The sequence below is a fragment of the Trichoderma atroviride genome, chromosome 6, assembly GCF_020647795.1.
Source record: "Trichoderma atroviride chromosome 6, complete sequence".
NCBI lineage: Eukaryota > Fungi > Ascomycota > Sordariomycetes > Hypocreales > Hypocreaceae > Trichoderma > Trichoderma atroviride.
In genome coordinates, this window is record NC_089405.1 from 193,002 (window position 1) to 206,933 (window position 13,932).

General features: G+C 47.9%; 7 protein-coding genes across 7 annotated transcripts; 6 read left to right on the forward strand and 1 right to left on the reverse strand.

Annotated features, from left to right (window-relative positions):
* Positions 1–15: 15 nt before the first annotated feature.
* TrAtP1_010662 (uncharacterized protein) lies at positions 16–2,661 on the forward strand. The gene is made up of 3 exons (XM_014092131.2): positions 16–493; positions 604–1,435; positions 1,512–2,661. The coding sequence occupies exons 1-3, from the start codon at positions 410–412 to the stop codon at positions 2,162–2,164; spliced, it is 1,569 nt and encodes a 522-aa protein (XP_013947606.1). The 5' UTR covers positions 16–409; the 3' UTR covers positions 2,165–2,661.
* TrAtP1_010663 (uncharacterized protein) lies at positions 2,662–3,403 on the forward strand. Its single transcript, XM_066114803.1, has 4 exons — positions 2,662–2,837; positions 2,895–2,981; positions 3,035–3,170; positions 3,224–3,403. Exons 1-4 carry the CDS (start codon positions 2,819–2,821, stop codon positions 3,288–3,290), a joined length of 309 nt encoding a protein of 102 aa, XP_065970900.1. The 5' UTR covers positions 2,662–2,818; the 3' UTR covers positions 3,291–3,403.
* A 514-nt stretch (positions 3,404–3,917) lies between these two features.
* On the forward strand, positions 3,918–5,556 carry TrAtP1_010664 (uncharacterized protein). Its single transcript, XM_014092443.2, has one exon. It carries the CDS (start codon positions 4,077–4,079, stop codon positions 5,250–5,252), a length of 1,176 nt encoding a protein of 391 aa, XP_013947918.1. The 5' UTR covers positions 3,918–4,076; the 3' UTR covers positions 5,253–5,556.
* An 813-nt stretch (positions 5,557–6,369) lies between these two features.
* TrAtP1_010665 (uncharacterized protein) lies at positions 6,370–8,466 on the forward strand (the record flags this gene model as incomplete). The annotated part of the gene is made up of 7 exons (XM_014092132.2): positions 6,370–6,418; positions 6,484–6,612; positions 6,674–6,702; positions 6,758–6,788; positions 6,853–7,141; positions 7,197–7,323; positions 7,376–8,466. 7 exons carry the CDS (start codon positions 6,370–6,372, stop codon positions 8,273–8,275), a joined length of 1,554 nt encoding a protein of 517 aa, XP_013947607.1. The 3' UTR covers positions 8,276–8,466.
* A 422-nt stretch (positions 8,467–8,888) lies between these two features.
* Positions 8,889–11,380, reverse strand: TrAtP1_010667 (uncharacterized protein). The gene is made up of 5 exons (XM_066114804.1): positions 11,291–11,380; positions 10,890–11,191; positions 10,576–10,826; positions 9,717–10,510; positions 8,889–9,643 (listed from the first exon to the last, which is right to left on the reverse strand). Exons 2-4 carry the CDS (start codon positions 11,181–11,183, stop codon positions 9,742–9,744), a joined length of 1,314 nt encoding a protein of 437 aa, XP_065970901.1. The 5' UTR covers positions 11,184–11,191; positions 11,291–11,380; the 3' UTR covers positions 8,889–9,643; positions 9,717–9,741.
* Positions 8,890–9,576, forward strand: TrAtP1_010666 (uncharacterized protein; the record flags this gene model as incomplete). Its single annotated transcript, XM_014092133.1, has 1 exon — positions 8,890–9,576. One exon carries the CDS (start codon positions 8,890–8,892, stop codon positions 9,574–9,576), a length of 687 nt encoding a protein of 228 aa, XP_013947608.1.
* On the forward strand, positions 11,360–13,218 carry TrAtP1_010668 (uncharacterized protein). Its single transcript, XM_014092135.2, has one exon. It carries the CDS (start codon positions 11,512–11,514, stop codon positions 13,180–13,182), a length of 1,671 nt encoding a protein of 556 aa, XP_013947610.2. The 5' UTR covers positions 11,360–11,511; the 3' UTR covers positions 13,183–13,218.
* The last annotated feature ends 714 nt before the right edge of the window (positions 13,219–13,932 follow it).

Genomic DNA, 13,932 nt, shown 5'->3' on the forward strand with positions numbered 1-13,932 from the left:
ATGTGCCTGAGTCCCAGCCTAGCCGCCGGATTCATGATGGAGGGTACTGAATATAAGTCATCTTAGGCCTCTCCCGGCCGCTCACTCTGTCGTACCTGGAATCCCCAGTTTGCTTTAAAAGAGTCCGACGTGCCGATTTTCAGCTGCGGCAGCACTCAACCTTTGCTGGTGCTTCATTTGGTGGCCGATGTCCATTGTAGATGCGCAATCGAGAATGCATCTGTGACAGTGACATCTGAATAGCAACCTACAGCACCCACCCATTCGTTTGGCAAGAATTCGTCGTGTAGTTTTTCCCCTCTCGAGCCTGCCACCCAGCTTCTCGGCCGCTGTTACGAACTTTTGACGCTGAATGAATCTTTATTGAGTCCACGAATTACTGCAGTTACACCATTACAATACCGTCGCCATGGGAATGTCCAGGGTTTTATTTCCACTTTTAACGCTCGCTTCCAGCGCTCTGAGCGCTGATCTGCCGGCGATTCAGATCAAGGTAGGCTTGCGAATTTCCAATAGCGTCAAGTTGGTCATGTATTACATCCATCAAGACCAACTTGTCCATGGTTCTGTATTTGACTCTGACACCCCATGGTCAATTTCTAGGGCTCCAAGTTTTTCTACGAAAACGGAACCCAATTCTTCTTCAAAGGAGTCGCCTACCAACAGGACTCCTCCGCCAATGGCGCAGAACCGACAAGTTCCAAATTCGTCGATCCGTTGTCCAACGAGGCCAACTGCAAGCGTGATATTCCCTTGTTGAGCCAGCTCGGAACCAATGTCATTCGTACCTATTCGATCGATCCGACGGCAGATCATTCTGCCTGTATGAGCATGCTGAATGATGCGGGAATCTATGTCATCTCGGACCTCAGCAATCCGCAGCAATCTATAGTTCGCGACAATCCCCAGTGGGATGTTGACACCTTTAATCATTTCCAGCAGGTAGTCGACAGCTTCGCCAATTACACAAACGTCATTGGCTTTTTTGTCGGTAACGAAGTCACAAACAATGGTTCTACAACAGAGGCTTCATCCTACGTCAAGGCCGCCGTGCGAGATGTGAAGCAATACATCAAGGACAAGAAATATCGCACCATGGGCGTCGGTTACGCCGCAGATGACGACGCAAGTATCCGAAACCAAATTGCGGCTTACTTCAACTGCGGACCAACGGAAGAGTCGGTTGACTTCTTCGGCTACAACGTTTACGAATGGTGCGGCCAGAGTACATTTGAAGATTCTGGTTACAACAGGATTCTCAACTTCTTCAAAGACTATTCTGTGCCTGTATTCTTCGCAGAATATGGTTGCAACAAGCCAAATGGCGCTGCCGGCCGCGTTTTCCAAGAAACAGGCGCGCTCTACGCAGCAAACATGACAGAGGTGCTCAGTGGCGGTATTGTTTATGAATATTTCCAAGAGGACAACGACTACGGTGCGTATTTCAACTTGAAGCAGTTCGAATTCATCACCCAAAGAAAAGAAAGCTAATAAGAAACTGAAATGCATAGGCCTCGTCAAAGTCAGCGGCAACACCGTGAGCAAGCTCAAGGACTTTGCTGCACTTCAGAGCCAGGTTCAGCAAATAAACGTCAAAGGAGTACAGATGAGTGACTACAAGCCCACTAATACGGCTGAAGACTGCCCAGCAGTAAATTCAACGTGGCAGTCGAGCGAAAAACTCCCACCCACTCCCAACTCTGACGCCTGCAGCTGCATGTCCAAGGCGGCTCAATGTATCGTTGCAAACAGCACGGCTACGGATGATTACGGTTCAATCTTTAGCTTCATCTGCGGGTCGGATCAGACTTTGTGTGACGGCATCAATGGAAACACTTCTACAGGTGTCTACGGCGGATACAGCATGTGCGGCAACCAGGACAAACTCACCTACGTCCTGAACCAGTACTACCTGAAGCAGAACAAGGATAGCACGGCATGCGACTTCAACAGCAGCGCTCAGACACAGACAGCCTCAGGGACTCTGGACAAGTGCAATGAGCTGGTCGCCTCAAGCAACTCTTCGGGCAGCGGCTCGGATTCGAGCAGCGGTGATGGAAAGGACGGTGGAAACTTGGGCGCTCTGAACGCTCCTATTCCCGGCAGTTGGGTGCTCGGCTTCTTGCTCCTGGCCACTATTGTTAGCACAAACATGCTGAGCTGATTGATCCGCCAGTAGTTGTTGACACATGAAAGGGGTTGAAGAAATGACGCCAAAGAGAAGTTGTATGCTGTAATAAATATTATCTTAATACACTGATATATCAATATGCTGTTTGAATGCACTTGGGCGTTACCAAATCGAGCCAGCAACAGAGTATCAAACGATGATGAATGGATCTACCCTCCATCAAGCACATCCGGGTTTACCCGTGGGGATGGTGATTTGATATTCCGTACCTAGCGCTTAAAGCCTCCAATACCTAGGCAAGTGCGCGGTCTTCAAAAACACCGGAGGTGGAGAAACGATCAGCACACAACTATACACTACGCACACATATGATAGGCGCTAACGTCTTGGGCAAAAGTGCTTCTCTGACAGATCTGTATGTGTATACTTGTCCGCCGCTCTACTTTTTTTGTAGGATTTTGGAGAGGTGCCCACTGCGGGCACCAGTAAATAGGCCTGTGTCTGCTGTTGCGTTAATTTCTTATCATGGCTACAACAAGGAAACCGAATCTCGCAAGGAAGAATATAAAACAGTAGCTCAAGTATTACCACTTTCATCTCTCTGGGTGTTGAAACACTCTCGATACTGATTGCTATTTCACACGCATAGCTAGCTCAAACACTATTTCTACCACCCGAACCGCCAATATGCCTATTTACCACGTCGGTATGCTGGACCTCAATGCAAACGATCAAGAGTTTTTGGATAACATGTAGAAATAAGTTCTCTTCAAATTGAAGCCGGAAGTCACCGCGGAGCAGATAGAAAACTGGGGGAAGTTGGCCAACGCCATGCTAGGCCAAGTTCCTGGTGAGTAAATGTTTCTGGGATTTCGACGCACGTCATTAATCTCGTCTATGCAGGTCTAACTAAAATCTCCTTTGGCAAGCCGTTGCCTATGACTGCTTCCAGGGCAAAGGGCTTTGATATGGGTCTTGTGGCAATCTTGGATTCGCCAGCCGCTCTTTCTACCTATGCGGCTCATGATACCCACCTCCCGTATGGATATATGCTTTTCTACCTTGTATAACAACTACTGACCTTGTATGTAGAGTTATGAAGCTGAGGGAAGAACTCTGCGATGATGCTTTGGCTTATGATCTTGAATTCGACGTTTAGATTAGCATCCAAGGATCAGGGGAGATTTGCAGCCTTGATACAGCTTTATCGATTTAGACGGCCTAGTTATGCTATTTACTTACTAGACGATGTAGAAATTATAAAGCATGATGAATAAACAATGTATAAAGAGGTGCTGTGATTGAAGTATGTAAGTTGAAGGGTCATCTCCCGAATCACTTTGTGGTTGACGGGCTCGCAATGGAGTTTTTCCCATCTATACTACTCGTTGGAGACGATTTGGTCGCATAGCTTTTAGGAAATATTGTTCGCTGTCACATATTGTAAATGTATCGTATGCACTTCGCAACTGTTGAGCTAGATGAATTGACTATCTGGGTACTTTAATCGCTCTTTAGTGATTCTAAAAAGACTGTTTGCTAACTGCGGAGTGGGTTTCCCCGCTGTTTATGGTGAGCATTGACTGTTGCAAAATATCTCCGCGAAAAGGAACCACAAACTGCATATTATGGAAGGTCTCGTGTTACAAAGTAATTGCATCGTTAGATCAATACTGCTTTAATTCTCCAGTAGGATTTTGGTGCGGGCGATGCTATTGTAAGTGCTTATAAAACTGTGGTCCTGTATTTATAATTGAATTTTTAGCCTGGTATTGCGTGCGACGCCATCCTTTTCGAAGAGCTGTCAAAGAGCTGCTAGAAGCTATTAAAAAGCTGTTAAAAAGCCGCTAAATAATAAAACTTGATGTTCAAACTAACCTGCATTCTTGAACTTCTTTTTATCTAATCCATATCTACACTGGGTAGTCCACAAAGAAACGTGCAGATGTCTGCGACAAAACCAATTTTGATCTCGGGCGGCGGCCTCTCGTCCTTGTTATTGGCTCAATCACTGCGACAGTCTAGAATACCCTTCAAGATATTTGAGCGAGATACTTCATTTTCTTTTCGCGCTCAAGGGTATCGTCTGAGGCTGTCGACAGAAGGACTCGAGGCTATTGAGTCAGTTTTGGACCCTCCAACGTGGCAGAAATTCTGGGACAAATGTGGTAAAACAGGCGGCGCCGGCTTCACTGCATATGATGCCATAACTGGAGAACAAACAGAGCATGCTGCCCCCGAAACTTTGGCTTCACGAGGCGGTAAAATCGTCGGAATCGCTCGGGGAGACATGCGAAAAGTGTTTTCAGAGGGTTGCGAAGAGTACATTGAATGGAACAAGCGTGTGGTTGGCTACGAACTAAGCGACGACGGCGTTTTTGCTGTCTTCGCCGATGGATCGAAATCAGTCGAGGGCTCTATGCTTGTTGGGGGCGAAGGCATCTACTCCAAAATCGCGAAGCAAGTTTCAGGAGGAAGGCTCAAAGTCTACGATACAGGCGCCAGAGGCATCCACGGCCAGGCGCCAACCGCAGCTTTCAAAGGCCTCGGCGAGGGCGTCTTCTCCTTGCGAGATAAGACACGCCCAGATGGCGCCGTCTTTATCATCACGAATGTCCGTCCCGACCAGATGGATGACCCCGGCGTCGAATTTGGATGGACAATGGGAGGCCAGCCCGGCATAATCAAGGCTCCGAACGACGATTACACAATCGTGGGTAAGCAGGCTGCTGACATTGCAAAATCGCTCGTCAAAGACTGGCACCCACGTTTCAAGCCTCTCTTTGACGAGATGGTCGAAGCGGAGGCGGCCTTTTGGAAAATCACATGCTCCACGCCATCTGGAGTTCCGGAATGGCCCAACGAGCCTCGCGTTACGCTAATCGGCGATGCGGTGCATTCGATGACGCCAGCCGGGGGCATTGGAGCTAATACTGCCGTTCAAGATTCAGCTTTGCTTGGGAGGTTATTACGCGAGGCTGGTGGTTACAAGCCTGGCGTAACTGCTGCGTACGAGCGAGAGATGAGAATCTATGCTAGCAAGGCTGTTCATACTAGCTATACCACGGCGGTTAGCTCCTTTGGCGTTGCGATTGATGAGAACACCACTCCAACCGTATAGATACACCTAGTCGGTTGAATATCATAGTAAGATAGTTTTGGTTAATGAAATGATAGAGGATTGGGAGCTTGGAAGCCTATCAGTGAGGCCACGGTTTCTTAACATCGTTACTACAGTTTACTTGTCCGTTGGGGATGAAGTATGCCTTCTAGCATTCTTATCGTCTACTGAATAATCGAGTGTCTATATCTCCGAATGTGAAATTTATTGTAACTTCTCAAAAGACTGAATAAAATGAAGAGAGATGACATTGTCCGCCTCAGACGGAAACTGGTAGCTTGCTTGACCTTCGCTAGAGAAAGAGATAGTGTCTCTGGAAAGGTAAGAAAGCGATAATCTGCAAAAGATTGTTGGCAGAGTCGGGAATAGTGGAGGTAAGTCTTTGCCACCGGTTGCGTGTTGTAAATTGGATTTCCAGGCGGCCTTAGTGCTAACATCAGCGCTCGCCGGGAGTTAAATTAGCTGTCGGGTGGCACAGAGCATACCACCTAGAAATGCATTCCCTTGGGAGCTTTCCGTCTGTAGCTGAATTGTGTTGCGTTTCTATACAGTACACGTACGTGTTTAGAACGAACGTGCGAGTTAATCGCATCTACTCATACACAACATTATCAATTTAATCATTACTGAATGGAATATACTTACGTCTGTAGTTTAAGTTATACATATTTGGCATGCGCCCGCACACAGCCAGCCAATGCGGGATTGAAGCTCTACTACTTGCTGAGCTAGAATGACGATCAAGATCAATCGGCAGCCACGCACTGCTTCAGAACGTAAGCATGAGCGTAAGCAACCCATCTAGTCGTATCCGATAAACTTTAAAATACCCAATACGCTTGCCTCAAGGCCATGAAGAGATATTTAACAAGATCAGCCCTCGCTATCAATACAGAGGCTTGGTAGCTGGTGTATCATTAGGGGTGCTCATTAGTTGGTGGATTCGCACATCTCATAATACCTTAAAGCGGCCATCAATTTCATCTTTGTTAAAGGAAATTGATCATCTCGAAATAGACTGTTTCTCTGCAGACCTATTGTCACTGGTCTTTTTGTTGTTGTATTTTAACTGCGTTGCTGCTTCACCATCCTGTACGAGTAGTATTACCTACGAAACATGACTTCGACCAAAGTACATCGCAGCAAAGTAGCTGTCTGCGGACTTGGTGAGCATCAAATCTGAGTATCAAGCCATTATTACACACATAACTATCATTAACCCAATGAGCAGGCATTGCTGGTATCACGGCTGTGAAGAATTTGACAGAGGTTGGGTTTGACGTTACTGGATTCGAAGCTGCCAATGCCATTGGCGGCCTCTGGCATTATTCAGAAGACTGTAGAACGACATGCTTATCCAGTGAGAATTGAACCGCGCAGTTTTAAATATATGCTGGCTAACAAACACACCATCTCTGTAGATACGGAAGCGTTGGTTCGGAGGAGCGCAGTAAGCGACACAAGCACTTTCGAGGCGGCAACATCTAACAGATCCTGTCGCACAGTTCGGCTTTTCTGATTTCCCCCAAGCCCCTGGTATGTTCTCGCAATTCTCTATGCTCTATTGAATGTCGGCATTAAAGCTTTCCGTCATGGTTAGGTGATTCCGAAGTTCGCCTTCGTCCGAGCGAAATCCAGGCATTTCTTGAGTCATATGCTCGACATTTCAATATTGTGTCTCGGTTCCAACTTAATACAAAGGTGACAGCCGTCAATCGAATTGGGAATAAGTGGCATTTAACTCTCAGGCGTAAAGAAGGTCATCAAGAGGAACAAGAGTTCGACAGACTGGTTGTATGCACAGGGCTCTTTCAGACTCCAAAAATACCCCACGTTGAGGGGCTCGATGAATTCGAAGGCCAAATACTCAACACTCAAACTTATAAAAAGTAATAGCATACAAGATATTGGTACAGTGACAGAGAGCTAACTGCACGTCGATAGGCCGGATGATGCCAAAGGGAAACGTGTCTTGATCGTTGGTCTCGGCGCTACGGCAACAGACATGGCCAGAGGCCTTGCAGGAATAGCCAAAGAAATCTTCATTTCTCATAGAAACGGATGTGTTGTGGTAAAAGCCCTTCTATTTTACTCCATCCTGCGGTGACTGACAATTTGCATAGCTGCCTTTTAGCAAAGGAAACGACATCTGTTTTCCGTCTCTTCGTAAACAGCACGAGAAGGCAAATGTGCCAGCTTTAGAACAAAAACAAATGCTTAACAGCGCTCTCATAAAATTACAAGATGAATCTTTCGACCTTAAGCCGGAATGGGGCCTCGGAAACGCTCCTTCGTTGCCTCAGAAATTACCAATCATTGGAGACGGATTCTACAACCTTCTAGTTTCTCGGACAGTTACTTTAGTTCCTGGCCTAAAACAGATTCACCGCTCTCATGTAGAGCTAACAGACGGGAAAAATATAAAAGTCGATGTTATCATATTCTCGATTGGCTACGATAGGTCGTACTCATTACTCGGCCCTTACGATCCATCGCGGAATATGCCACAAGCTTGGAAAGACTCTCCTGGCTCAATGGGGCGACCTCTTCCAAGACTTTACCAAGGAATATTTTCTCTAGATCTTCCAGATTCTCTTGCATATTCAGAACACGTAGGCTCCACTTTGTCTGCCACGATGAATGGGGATACGGCATCAATGGCTCTCGCTCAGGTGTGGCTGGGCAACTCAAAGCTGCCCTCTCGTGAAGAGATGGCGAAGAATGCCGACAGACAGAATAACATGGCCATAGAATTGGCTAATCAAGGAGGAGTTTATGATCCTGCTCTCGTGGATAACAGGGAATGGAGCCTCTGGGCAGACAAAACAGCGGGATTTGGCATCCAAGATCGACTTGGGTATGGGTGGAAAGCTTGGTGGCTTCGATTCACCGACCCCCGCCTCTATAAGACACTTCTGGATGGGAAGTTTGTACCACAGGTTTATCGACTTTTTGATGAGGGGAAGCGGCCCCCGTGGAAAGATGCTCGGGAGGCGCTCTTCAAGGCGAATGAAACCGAGTAGCCTGTTGCGTATCTCATCGTATGGCAAGGGACATATTCGTTCAGACTTCATCGGCGATATCACAATTCTTTCACTCTTTGGTCTGATTCAAACTTGGGAGAATTGGACTAGGAAACAGATATCGTCGGCCGCCACTATTGACAATGATGCTGTGTACCGTAACGGACATGGGATTCCCTGTTGGCCTAGGCGAAATATGATACTCCGATACTAAGGCTTCACGAATAGAGGCATAATTTTTCTGAATCTAATATTGTACCGTAGTATCCAGACCAACATGCTGCGGCACTATTGAAGCACGCCCTGAAAACTCATCATATTTTTTTCCGTTTAGCCCGGGCTTTAAGGAAATTTAGAGATTTTAGTACAGAGTAAGCCACAATCTCGTTGCGTTTGAGTGTAGCTGGATATGGAACTAACGGGCAATTCGCCGCACTACAAAATGCCGGGCAATAAGCCGGCTCGATTTCTACGTATAAGACATCAGGTATGTGATATCTCTACACACAAATAAGCCACAGACTCAATTGAAGATTCGAATATACCATATTTGAAGCATTTCACAATATCTGACCTACAATAAAAGTCATAATACAACCAAAATACAACCAACCATGTCGTCACCCTTCTTCATCCCGGTCGATATTGCTCATACCGCATTACTTCTTTCGGACGTGCAAACGCAAATCTTGAAGAGATTCTCTCCCGAAATCCAGAAAAGCTACATGGATAACATCAAAACGCTTCTCGAACATTTCAGAACTGAAATCTCCAAGCGCCGCTCTGATGAAGCTTCCGGAGACGGATCCGCCCCTTATGATGGAGTGCCTCTCATTGTTCACCATACACTGCCCTTCAACATCAATTCCAATGCCTTTGTTTCGCCTTACAACAAGCTAAGCAAATGGGTTGAGCAGCTTGAGAAGGCAGGGTTCTTTGCGAATGCACCCTCAGATCCACACCATCCGCATTATGGTATCCCAGCCGAGATAACGCCAGCGGACGGTTGGGGCAACAAGGATGAGATTGTCTTGGGCAAACTGCAGCCGAATTGCTTTGGTTCATCAGACTTGCTGGCATATCTACGGGCACGTGGCATTAAACACATTGTATTGGTAGGCCTGACAACAATGGGAAGCATCTTGGGATCGGCAAGAGCTGGTGCGGACCTGGATTTCCACATCTGTTGCGTGGAAGAAGGAATTATGGATGACGATCCGGAGGTGCATAATTTTTTGATGACAAGGGTGTTGCCCAAGTTTGTGGATATAGTCGGCCTTCGGGATGTTCTGCAGCTGTGAATATCATAGATACATGAAGCCTTGGCCTTGAGTTAAAGCAGTGCTAAATGGTGGATCTTGTCGATAGCTTAGAGGCAGTAAGCATGGAGAATAGAACCTCGCGCAAATGGATAGCAAGTTGAGAATACCGTGTAACTCACATCTATTTTGAAGATGGCTGAATGGTCACACTTGTCCACCGTATGTCCCGACAATAGATAGTGGCCATTCAATATAACGGTGCCATTGGCTCTCCAAATCCTGTCGACATTGCTCCAGAATCCTTGCGGCACAACCTTCCATAAACCAAAAAGAATCGAGCATTTTCAACATGACACAGTAATGAGCTAAAACCACAAGGGCCTTGGGCCTCCCTTCACTGACCAGAGTGATGTATTTTTGAGGAACCTGCACTGGCCATGAATATGTGAGTGTTTTAACAGAGATGGTCTGCCCGGGAGTGGCAGCCATGGCAAGTAGTCGTCGAAGGCTATTGAGAGCTGCGCAACAGAGGTTGCTCTCTTCGGAGCAATCAGCGAGCAGCAGATATAAAAGCTGGACGAGGTAACTATCATCGGGATTTTGGCTAAAGTCGGGGTTTTCATCCAGCGGCCTTTCCATACAGAAGCCGAGTGGGCCATTGGAAAGCCATTTCTCGGCATACCCATGCATTGAAAAAGCACCTCTAAGAAGGCCAATTATCTCCGATGATGTTCCCGTGGCTGGTGAGAATATTAGGTTCCGCCGAGACTGCGGACTGGCAAACGAGTATTTGATGACAAGGTGGCCACAGGCGTAGAGAGCATGGCTGCTGCTCTCTGTAACATTGGCTAGAGCTGAGCGGAACAGCGGAACAGCAAGGCTATGATGATGCGCAGCCCGGCTTTCATATTCTTTTGTCTCGGTTGGATGTAAGTAGGCCATATGGAGAGAAGTCAACGCTAGCATTGAGTGCCTAGGATGAGTACATTTGGTCAATACAAGTACTATAGCCAATCAAAGTGGGACGAGGCAATTCACATGAGATATCTGTGGTTCACGGCTAAAGCGGGAATACATTCTCGCATAGCTCGTTGCAAGGCTGCATTCGGCGCCAGTGTCTCGGCCGTGCAGATGTTCCAGTGGTGCATGAGTTTAAAGTCTGAAAATGAGAAGGGGGAGGTATCTGGGGATCCGGGCTTCAAACGCCCAGATGTATCGATAGTTGTCGAGTAACTACAATCTAGTGAATGTCTCATGCAGCCGCTGCATATCGGCTTCAATTCGTCGCACTGCGGGCGGTTCTTGTTAGCCATGCAAATCAACCACATGTTGTCTGAATAATCCAATCATACCTTGACGCGGCGCCGTTTACACGAGTCACACCCTGTTCGGACCTTTTTATGGGATACTTTCTTGAACGTCATTTTGGATCTGCCAAAAAACGATGTACGCGATGTCATATGAGGACCAAAGATGGAGTCGAGGGAGCATGCAAGTGTGCGAGGAGCGAGAACATCAAGATCAAATATGTATGGAACGAACAAACGGCAAGCGAGGAACGGAGAGCGAGGGGCGAAGAACGAGGAACGAGAACCAATCAACCAAGGAGCGAGAGCCGGGACTGCGAGAAGAGGCTTAATGACCATTATGTCAGCTGTCGATTAAATTAGCTTTAGGACCAGTTGGTCGAGATTTCGGTGAAAGTTGCTTCACTAGATCGCCATCGATAACCCATAAGGATACAACAACTTACTGCTGACAACGCACAGATGATTCAGATACGTTTTAGTCGTTGTGTTATTTTAGTGCTACGAGAATGTATGCTTCCCCATGAGTCGTAAAACCCTGCCTGCTTAAGATGTATATATATCTATGTGAATCTTCATGTTGTAGAGTTTGCAATTCAAAGAATTCTTTAAAAGGCTTCTACAGCGCAAGGATAGCATTACTCAAGATTGCCCAAGATTGCCCACAATGGCCGGCAAGATCCCAGCAACGGCCGATTATATCATCCTTGGCGGAGGCATAGCCGGCTGCGTCCTTGCTTCTCGTCTCAAAGAGGCAGATTCCTCCTTGTCGATCGTACTGATCGAAGCAGGGCCAGATCCTACTGGCCATCCTCTGACAACCGCCCCGCTCGCCTGCTTTGCAGCGCACTATTCCGATCTCGACTACGCGTACAGAACCGTGCCGCAGGAGCATCTTGGCGGTCGTCCGTGCTATGCAGCAGCGGCAAAGGTTCTCTCGGGCGGCTCTGCCATCAACTACGGCGCGTGGACCCGCGGCCCAGCTGCGGACTTTGACTGCTGGGCTGACCAAGTTGGCGATTCTGGATGGAGCTATCGAGGCCTGCTTCCCTACTTCAAGAAGACAGAAGAATACACCCTCAGCCCACGGGTGGATCCCGAGCAACACGGAGCCAATGGGCCCATCCATGTGGTGTCTGTATCCGACAGCGATCCTAATCGAAAATATCCCCTTCGGCAACCCGTAGAACAGGCGTGGCTTGAGCTTGGCGTGGAACGAGTTTGGGACGCCAATGGGGGTGAGCCGCTGGGACTCACCGAGGTGGTGGAATCTTGGAGGGATGGCAAGCGGCAGTGTGCCTCTCAGGCCTATAACCTGTCGGATGTGACAGTCCTCTGTTCTACAGTGGTCCACCGTGTGATAATCGAACATGTATCAGGGGTAAAGACCGCCACAGCGGTAGAATTAGTCGACGGCCAGACCATAGCCGCAGCCAGAGAAATCATACTGTCTTGCGGGACGTATCGAACGCCCCAGGTGTTGATGCTTTCCGGCATAGGAGCCAAGGCGGATGTTATACGCCACAACATCCCACTGACGGTTGACAGCCCCGAAGTGGGCCGCAACTTTCATGACCATCTAGCAGTGTGTCTGTGGTGGAAATTGCGGCATCCCGAGCAGGGGCTTGCGCTGGGGACGCCGGAGTGGAAGGATGCGGCATACAGCAAAGGACTTCCGGCAGACTGGATGGCCTTTTCGCGTGTTCCCAATGAGATCTTGAGCCAGTCGTTGATTGCCGATGCCGAGTCTACCGACGGCCACGATCTGTTAAAGCCGGGGCGATGTCACCTGGAAACGCTAGTTGCTTACGCTCCTGCTGGCGCGCATCTGGCTGATGTTGCGATGCCGCTGGATGGAACACATGTGACGACGGCGGTGCTTGGAATGACGCCTACTTCGCGCGGAACAGTCACAATCACCTCGAATGATGCTCAGACACCGCCGCAGATAGACCCAAACTACTACGCAACGGAAGCTGATCGCCAGGCCCTTCGATACGGCATTCGCCAAGCCTTGCGGTTGCTACAGGAAACTAGAGCCGGCAGTAGCATTGTCGAGAACGAAGTTGCTCCAGATGGATATCCCGGTCTTGATGCTGATTCAACAGATGCAGAAATTGATGCCAGGGTTCGCCGTGTAGGGAACACCTTTTACCACGCCGGAGGCTCTGCGTCAATGGGCAAGGTTGTAGACTCCCGGTTACGCGTATATGGTGTCGACAGGCTGCGCGTTGTGGACGCGAGTGTCATTCCGATTCCTATTGCGGCTCATTACCAGGCGGTTGTTTATGCGATTGCTGAGAAGGCTGCGGATCTGATTCTGCATCCTACTAAATAGGTTGCTGTGAGTAGAAAGCCGGCGATTTAATCTGTATGAAATTAAGAAGATTATTGCCAATGCAATTAACAAGCGCTTCATTCTTCTCTCGGTTGCTTAACTGACCCATCCTTTAATGGCCATGTCCCTACTTTCGTGCTCTCTACAAGCTTGGTATTTTGACCAAGACATGGCCAAATCGTTCTGAAGCTGATATACTACTGGCCCTAGGACGAATATTTGATGCGATGCTTCATCTCCTAGCCTAAAAAACTGGCCAAGGTGAATTATACTCAAGCATTCTCGCGGATGTAGTGATTCTCATGGCTCCCACTATTGTATTCGATAGTAATAGCATCCATGTCACAGAGGCCGCTGAGGAACGATTCGGCAACTGTCTGCTAGCGCTATAACGGCGGATCATGAAGCAGGTACTTTCAACTTGAATTGCGCATTCTGGTTGTCATATGCAATCTCTTGAAATTATATCTAAGTGAACTTGAACCTAAGAAAACGGTTTCAATCGTTGCAAGATGTTATTAGCGAACGTGAATGCAAGTCAAGGCAAACCATACAGGGCCACCGCCAGTATTTCCAGGCGAGATTTGGGCTCCACCAGCCGAGGCTTGCATTACTAGAGCTTCGATCCAGTAATGCCTATTACTCGACGTGGCGCTGTGCAACATGAACTGCCCGGCAGCCGGAACATGAATTCCAATTACAAGAGTCTGCAAGAGCAGCTATCAGGATCGATCATGCGGCGCAGACTCG